Genomic DNA, 8,378 nt, shown 5'->3' with positions numbered 1-8,378 from the left:
AAATTGATTTAGAAGAATCTTAGATTCAATTAGCTGTAATATATATATATATATATATATATATATATATATATATATTGTTCCGTCCTTATGTTACCGAGGTATAGCGGCTCCTTCTGCTTGCAATTGTGCTCTGGTGAAAGAGGTATACGTCGGCTGGGTTGGAACACTACAGCAAAAATACCTACAAAAAATACTCTGATACTCAAGTAAGAATGTCAATTATGAGGAAATAAGAGAAATAAATTATAGTGAGTTGTGTGACCTGTTTTATTCCAAGATTGCCTATTTGTTTATATAGGCATTTTTGATATGTTTGGTTATAGTTTTATGACTTTCGAGATTACCTCCATGATGATGTTTAGAAGTGTTGGTTATGACTTTCGAAATTATCTTCAGGATACCGCTTAAAAGTATTAATTATGATTTTCAAACTTTATTATAACTCGTCTGGACTTGGTGGATTTGTTATTATTTGATTGCGTTTTTATCCGAGATATTTGCATATCTTACTTGCCAAAGTATACGTTATGTATCATAATTTTTAACTAATCTAACATAATTGATTTGCTGCACTAATTACTAGTTATATAACATACTAACATCCTAACTAATTTTGATTACACTAACTAATTTTTTTTGTCTGATACAGAGATGCTGCAATATAGAGTCTTTTATCATGTACCAAATATAGACTATAACATTGCTCATTAAACAAAATAACGTTGAGGTTTGTTCTTCAGTTTTTGTGCTGATTTTTTATTTTATTTTTTCAAAACAAAAATTGTAAAACAATATATCTCAGCAGATAATTAATGCCTCCATGTGTCATTTCGATATAATAAATAGATGCAGCTGACTTTGCTCATCGCAGTTGCACACACACCAACAGAACTAGTACACTCATTAACATCCCACAATAATGAAACAAAACACTCTCCTCTCCTCTCTGCTTCTACTGGCATCACTCCCCATCCTCCTCCACGTCTCAGCCCAAGCAGCAACCTCCCCACCGCCGCCGCTATCACCCGCCGCAACAGAGTTCCTGGCAGCTCACAACGAGGCACGAGCCGCGGTGGGCGTTCAACCCCTAATCTGGAGCCAGCAGCTGGCTAACGTCACAAGCCGACTCGTCCGGCTCCAGAGGGACAAGATGGGCTGCCAGTTCGCCAACCTGACAGCTGGCAAGTACGGCGCCAACCAGCTGATGACAAGTGGCGGAGCCGTGACGCCCCGCATAGCGGTGGAAGAGTGGGTGAGGCAAAAGCAATATTACAACCACGCCAACAATTCTTGCGTTCCAAATCACAGGTGCGGTGTTTACACGCAGGTAGTGTGGAGGAAATCGATTATGTTGGGGTGCGCTCAAGCCACGTGCGTTAAGGAGGATGCTAGCTTGACCATTTGTTTCTATAATCCACCTGGGAATTACTTTGGGGAGAGTCCATACTGATCCATGCTCTATTTCTTAATTGTGATCGTTGCTGAGTGTTTCGTTTAGTGTTAATTAACTAGAATGGTGCTGAGATTGGGCTTTTGAGGTCATTGAACCATTTTGGCATGATGCCATTCCCAGTTTGCTACTAATAATAATGGATCTTGTTTACTAGTTAAGAAAATGAGATCGATCTTTATTTATTTTAATATTTTTATTATTTTCAAGGAGGAGACCGTTTGCATTTGGCCCACGGTTACTGAAATATCAATCAATGATCGCTGATCCAAATTAATGTTTTCCTATTATATTATTTTGGACCTACTCCAGGTCCTCCCAACTATAATTTATTAACTTTCTTTTATAACTGGAAACCCTATTTTTATTAGTCAATAATCAACAAACACTAGCTTTACATAAGAGAGGGAGAGAGATGGACACACCTATAATTATTCCACATAGCATGGAAACGCAACGAATTCGATAGAAAGGGACTTTCAGGCCGCAATGCATTTTCCCCTTCCGTGCCTCAAACATAATAATAATAATAATAATAATAATAATAATAATAATAATAATAATAAGAAGAAGAAAAAGTATATAGAACTAACTCCAAATCAGGAATAGAACAACTTAGTTAATTATAAATATAGTAATTAATTTTATTTATTTATAATTTAAAATATTGATTATTAAATGTTTCACCACATTTAAATTAGGAGAAGATACGTTCAGTATCATTGCAAAGTGAACCATGGAAACTGATTCAATTAGCTTCCGTCTCTTCACTCTCCTTCCCTTTCCAAATGCCTAAAACATAATAAATCAGAAAACAGATTTAGAATCATCCAATTTATAAAGAAAAGAAACATCCTAATGCCTAGCATAAGCAACATCCACGTAGAGGTTTTGGACTCACCCAGATGCATTTGGCTGGTTTTTTGTTAAAACCATCTTGGTTCCTAGCATTATTGTAATAATAATGAACAATATAGAAGGAAGCAGAATTTATTGTTTTTGGCATCAGTTAGTTAATAATGTTTAAAAGCATAAACTAAAAATATATTATTAAATTGTTAGACAAAAAAATTGAACTAATAACTAAAAATAATAGTAAAAAATAATAAATTATACTAATTTTTGAAGTTTTTCATAATTATAATAATATATTTCATTTTGTCAGTTGATTTTCTTCCCAACCAATGTGTTAGTTACGGTTCTTTCAGTCTACGTACATAACTTCAAAGAGTCTTAAGAGTAATATTCTATGAAGCCTATACATGACGTCTAAATTTGACACCAAACAAGATTCCTAACCGTTTTTATTTCAGTTTCAAGATTCGTTTAGTTAAAGTGTTTCAACCCATTTTTTAAGATGAAAAAACTAACAAATGACAAAGATAGTAACTTAATTGCACCGACGAAATTTGTACCTGGAGTTCACGTGAACATGTGAATCCCAAGACATTGTATCTTTCACTGTTTCTGATGAGATTTTCTTTGTAAAATTTTGTCAATATTGAACAAGGAAATAAAATCTATTTTTAGTTTTGGGGTCCAAATGACAATCAATTATAGCTCAAGATAATTTATATTGCTCACGGCAGAATCACTTTGATACATTACATATACTACTACCATTACTTACTACAAAAAAAAAAAAAAAAAAAAAAAAAAAAAAACACATTAGTAGTAAGATTTTGCTATTGCAATCTACCCTCTCTACTTTGTACAAAAGAATACATAGACTCAAACAATGTAACCAAAGCAATCACTTTACCAAATCCTTAGGAATGAGATATCTAAAAGAGAAATTGTGTGGAATCCATTCTATGCTTTTTGGAAATTTTTCCAAGTGACATTTCTTAACACTCTTTCTAAGTGATTCAGGCAGAGACTGTTGGATCATGTCAACTGTACCGGCGGGACACAAGCCGGAGTCCTTGACGAACGACTCAACGAGCTTTGGTAAAAGTATTTTGTGGTCCTTTCGTACCCCAAAAGTGGCACGAATGTACTCTTCCTTGGCTACTTCTAGTTCTTGAAGCACTCTCTTTGGTGTATATACACGTACCTGTCAAAAATTTTCATTACAAGACAAATGTCAAATTAATGTTAGGCAGCCATGTGAAAATGAAAGAGGAGATAGTAATTAGTATTACAGTACGATCATATGTTTGTCAATGCACGTTTTCTTGTTTAGTTTCCACTTTCCACCCGTGAAATTGTTTTGGTTCTATCATATTTATCACATGGAATGGTCCACCTATGTTACCTTTCAGGAAGCATTGTGATTTCTTGCTATATATATTAGTCCATTCTGGTACATAAAATCATTGTATACATGGTAATGAAATTCTTGTAATGTAATATGGTATAGTGAAACGCTAGCATGAAAACAATTTTCACAAATGATTCTTTTTTTTTTTTTTAATTTTTGTTCAATTTGAGTGCTTATATCTATCTATGAAGCAAGGGTACTTTCTAAGGAAATACCAATGATTGACATAGCATCAAGATTCGAATAATGTACCGCTGGATCGGAATGGTTTCCGGAGCAGAGTGCAAAGTGTAGAAGAGGTTCAGGATGCTCAATTGCATATGCTTGTTGTCCATTTCCGCCTTTGAATTTGGTTCTTGAAGAAAAGAACATTCTTAGCCACTTCAAGAACAAGGAAGTTAGAAGAGGAAGTCCTAAATATGGTATAGCATGAAAATACTTGACAAGTTAAAGACATAGCAAGATATTGTTCAAAACTATAGACATGATCCACCTGTCCAGGACGCGACATTCGGCACCCGAGTATAGCACTCTGTATTGTGTCTGCACTAACTGTATGACCTCCAACATTATATGCAGCCTGTAAAGAGCAAGTGGTTGAGCATGTTAGTCAAGGAAAATAGGCCTAAAAGGCTCATCCTTTAATTAAAATGATTGAATCTGCATCTCAGTTTTCAGTTTATACCTTCAACAAAAGAAAGACTCTCTTCACATTGTTTTGTGGGATACCATAAGCCAAAAATGCCTATTAGAAACCAAACAAGAGGTTTTAACTTTTAACACAATAAATCAAGTGACAGAAGAGGAGAAATAATAAAAGAGAAACATGGTTTTCAAGAAACTTGCATGCATCACTAAAGCATTGTGTATGTTGATCCAGAAAGCTAGCTTCTCCTCGTGTTTCAACTTCCCCGGATCGATGTCTTCTAGTCGAGAAATAATTGACCTGAAACAACATAGAGGCATGTCCATTACAATATCAAGAGATTAAAGAATTTCAATAATCTATGTACTTTTCTTATGTGAAACATTTATGATCATAATCTAAACCTGAAGTTCTGGAGTAACTGTTCTGTATCACCCAATTTGGTATTATCTCTGTAAATCCATGATACCTCAACCATGGTACTGTAAGGTCCACTAAACTCCTTGAGCCCTTCCACATGGAAAGGGTTGTCTAACCGTACATCAAAAGACGAATTGTTCCGGAAACCTGGACTCCACATATCACCATGATCTCCAACAGAAAATGCACTAACTGAAGACAAGGATGAACTTGGTGAGGAAAGGCCAGGATTCGTCGTAGGCGGGTCTGCAAGTTTACAGTATATAGCTGCTATGCACTTCACCATATCCTCAGAAAGCTTGTTAGGTGTATCCGGAATATGATCGGATATTCGTGTGCCAAGATGCTCTGCTAGGCTGATTATATTTGATGAACCATCAACATTTTCGGAATACTGTAAAAAAATCAACAGTCAGAATCCATAAAAGGCAAATAAATACTGAAATAGTTGTAAAGAGAAGTGGACATGGTAGAACTTCTCAATAAAGTACATATAAGAAGTTTTGTCAAAAAGGATCTTATTGCAGGCACTTAAATCCAAAGTATGAACTCAAGTAAAACATTAAAATGAAAATGCAAACCAAACGCACCCTAAAACTTCTCATTATGTGATTTACCTCCATCATGGACAATGGCTGCGAATGACAAGCTCGCAAGGATGCTGTAGGAGACTGTGCTGTTGCGAATGCTGGACAATGGGATAATGAAGAGTGGCAACGATATACACCAGAATCTAAATGCTGTTCTTCTGGCTGACTTACACTATGTTCTTTCTCCGGAGTCTCAACTTTATATCCATTAGTATGTTCTTTTCTAATAGTATCAAGAATATGACTGTTGGATTGAACTGCAGAACATCCTCTTTCGGTTAAGACCTCATGAGGCCTAGAAACTTCAGTGTATCTTGCTCTTGGAGTTGTTATTAGAGGAGACTCTAGTCTTTCCTCCTTGGTGGGTGGAGAGACAGAGGGTAACTGCGGATCGAATGCTTTGCGATACAAGGAGAGGAGATGTTGTTCCAAATACACAACTTCCAACTCTAACACTGCAATTTCCTTAATTAATTCTGTGGTTGGCTGAAGTCAAAAAGAAAAAGAAAAGTGGTTAAAATTTGACAAACAAATTCTTAAAAAAGATTTTATTCACAGTGGACTCTTAAGAGAATGCAGCATTCATTGATAGACTGCATAATAATCTTAGATAGCAGACACAAAGCAGGGTTGAGCCACAAAATTATGCACCTCGTGCTAGCATAAATTAGGAGAAACCATATATATGGTTTCAATTTCATTGTCAATGTTCCTTTATAGTTTTCATGATAGCATACATAAAACAGTCCACTGATTAATGGGGCCAAAAATGTTGACAATAGAAGCAATGCACGCACTTGTTGTGCCAAAAGAAGAAGTCCCAACCTTGGGTACTATTGTATGATTGGAACTAGCAAGAGATGATGAAGGTCGGTATCCAAGCGCCTTTTCTAATGTGCTTCGGACCTCAAATTGGTATTGCAGTCTTCTCTCAAGTTGTAGAATCTGCAACAAAGATAATTCCCAAAAAAAAAATGTAAAACACAGCTATTACATGAGGCAGAATTATGTAGAACAAAAATACGGTTGAATTAGAACATGTCAAAAAGGGAATTGTTATGAGCAGTTTCAAGAACTGTATTTGTACCTCTTGCTTCAGAGTAAATTCAGCATCATTTGTAGCTGTTTGTTTTGTCCTAGAATTACAGCATTCTGTGAGGTACCCAGTATCCTGAAATCAGATTAATGCCACACTTCAGCAATGAAATTCTCACTTATAAACTTTGTCCAGAAGCAATTGAACTAAACTACACCAACAATATCTTCACAGCTCACGATTATACAACATTGGATTATGCCAAAATATACATGCATGTCTCACAATGCATTTAGAAGAAGCAGTATCTACAAAAAGAAAAGGCTGAAAGAAAAACAGTGATGACATTTTCTTGATGAAATAATAGAGAAATTGGTTATACCAGCTTAATTCTATCTGTGGCCTCAGTGTCTGTACTATCCTCCTCAAACTTTTTCTTATCAGGAAAGCTGCCATTACAAAGAGAGAAGAAACGGTTAAGATTAGAATCAGTTTATATCTGGATCTGAACTTTTACTTGAGAGGTGCATTCACGAACTCCCAATTCTCAAAATGGTGTTTGACAATAATAAGAGTGAGAATTTTAGAATCTAAAATGGACACCACTTTACTCTCAATGTGAAATTCTCAGTTATGTGAAAACATTTCAGAGCATGTAGTTCATATGCTGTGTTTACATTCATGAAAATTTTCCACTCAAAAAATGGTTCTTCAATGCAAAATTTTACAAGTGTATAAATATTCCACAGAAGGGGGCACCTCTTTGAACGCTTGTGCCTTGAAACCAACCTCAGTTCCATATTTTCTTTAACCCCTTCAAGCTCCATGCCTGAAAATACCATGAAGAAAACAAAAAGTGAGTTATCTCTGTTTCAGAAAGAAAAAAAAAAAAAAAGTGTCCTGTTTTAACAGAAAGTAATGCAGCAAATGTGCAAAAAAAAACTCTTTTTTTTTAAATGAAAAAAAAAAGAGAAAGAAAGCAGCATGAGTTAGCATCGTACCCAGGAGCTAAACAAGTAAGAACACAGAAAGAGAGGAAGAAAATGATGCAGAAGAAGAAGAAGCAGCACTATTCCAGAATAGGAATAGAAAGTAGAAAGTAGATTCCAAGAATTTCAGGTTAGGCTTGAAAGGGATCATTTACTTTGCTTGCTGTGTATAATAAATAATGAGAGTTTTGACCAATGAGCCCCTGGCTTATGCTAAGGTATAACCTTTTGTGAATGATTGCCTTTTAGATATTGCATTGAAGACATGAAATAAAAGTAGTGTTGCTCGTTGGGGTTGGGGTTCTTCAAGCAGCATTTTCCTTTTTTTTAAGCTAACTGTGTTTTTATTTATAGAACGGTGACTGCTTTGTTGCAAAAGTCAAAACGTCCAAAACAGGACACAGTCTCTCTCTCTCTCTGTAAAGTTTCTTGAGAAATGAGAACAGAGATCCAAATTCACTTCAGAGAGAGAGAAGAAAGAAGAAGAAAGGAAGAAAATTAATAAATAGAGGCTGAATTCTGAGTTTGTTACTTTGTTTGCACACTTGTTTATAAATAATATTATTATAAAAACACTAAAAATTAATCACTAAATTAAGTAAGTTTAATTATTCTGTTTATATGGTTTTTATAATTTTACAAAATTTTTAATTAGATTTTTATATTTTTTTTTAATTGAATCTTTGCATCAAATTTTTTTTAATTGAGTTCTTATATTTTATTTTATTTGAGTCTCTGCACTAATTTTTTTTAGTTAGGTTCTTAAACAATTAAACCAACTACTATAAAAAAGGACATAATCAGGGACCCAATTAAAAAAAAATAAAAACCTAATTAAAAATTTTGTAAAATTATAGAGACTAACAAAATAATTAAACTAATTAAATATTAGAGTAAAGTATCGTTTTTGTCCCTAACGTTTAGGGTAAGTCCCAAAGTTGTCCCTAACGTTTCAATCGTCCTATTTAAGTCCCTAACGTT

The 8,378-nt window shown here is 34.7% G+C and overlaps 2 protein-coding genes across 2 annotated transcripts; one reads left to right on the top strand and one right to left on the bottom strand.

Annotated features, from left to right (window-relative positions):
* The first annotated feature begins 849 nt into the window (after positions 1-849).
* Positions 850-1,696, top strand: LOC130942213 (STS14 protein-like). Its single transcript, XM_057870916.1, has one exon. The coding sequence runs from the start codon at positions 923-925 to the stop codon at positions 1,451-1,453; it is 531 nt and encodes a 176-aa protein (XP_057726899.1). The 5' UTR covers positions 850-922; the 3' UTR covers positions 1,454-1,696.
* Positions 1,697-3,142: 1,446 nt separating this feature from the next.
* LOC130973343 (uncharacterized) lies at positions 3,143-7,865 on the bottom strand. The gene is made up of 12 exons (XM_057897830.1): positions 7,410-7,865; positions 7,168-7,237; positions 6,791-6,857; positions 6,460-6,543; positions 6,198-6,317; positions 5,400-5,858; positions 4,767-5,176; positions 4,563-4,662; positions 4,402-4,461; positions 4,210-4,296; positions 3,969-4,097; positions 3,143-3,509 (listed from the first exon to the last, which is right to left on the bottom strand). The coding sequence occupies exons 2-12, from the start codon at positions 7,233-7,235 to the stop codon at positions 3,207-3,209; spliced, it is 1,887 nt and encodes a 628-aa protein (XP_057753813.1). The 5' UTR covers positions 7,236-7,237; positions 7,410-7,865; the 3' UTR covers positions 3,143-3,206.
* Positions 7,866-8,378: the final 513 nt, after the last annotated feature.

Source organism: Arachis stenosperma, chromosome 1 (genome assembly GCF_014773155.1).
Source record: "Arachis stenosperma cultivar V10309 chromosome 1, arast.V10309.gnm1.PFL2, whole genome shotgun sequence".
Classification (NCBI taxonomy): domain Eukaryota; kingdom Viridiplantae; phylum Streptophyta; class Magnoliopsida; order Fabales; family Fabaceae; genus Arachis; species Arachis stenosperma.
The sequence above is the reverse complement of the archived record's forward strand: the minus strand, read 5'-3'. Positions and strand labels throughout refer to the sequence as shown.

What these genes read in the sequence shown, in the direction of transcription:
- LOC130942213 (XM_057870916.1), top strand. Translation starts at nt 923, where the DNA reads ATGAAACAAAACACTCTCCTCTCCTCTCTGCTTCTACTGGCATCACTC.
- LOC130973343 (XM_057897830.1), bottom strand. Translation starts at nt 7,235, where the DNA reads ATGGAGCTTGAAGGGGTTAAAGAAAATATGGAACTGAGGTTGGTTTCA. An exon ending in CCACAGATAGAATTAAGCTG is followed by an intron (nt 6,544 to 6,790) that starts GTATAACCAATT and finishes ATCTGATTTCAG; the next exon opens with GATACTGGGTACCTCACAGA. An exon ending in AGCCATTGTCCATGATGGAG is followed by an intron (nt 5,177 to 5,399) that starts GTAAATCACATA and finishes ATTTTTTTACAG; the next exon opens with TATTCCGAAAATGTTGATGG.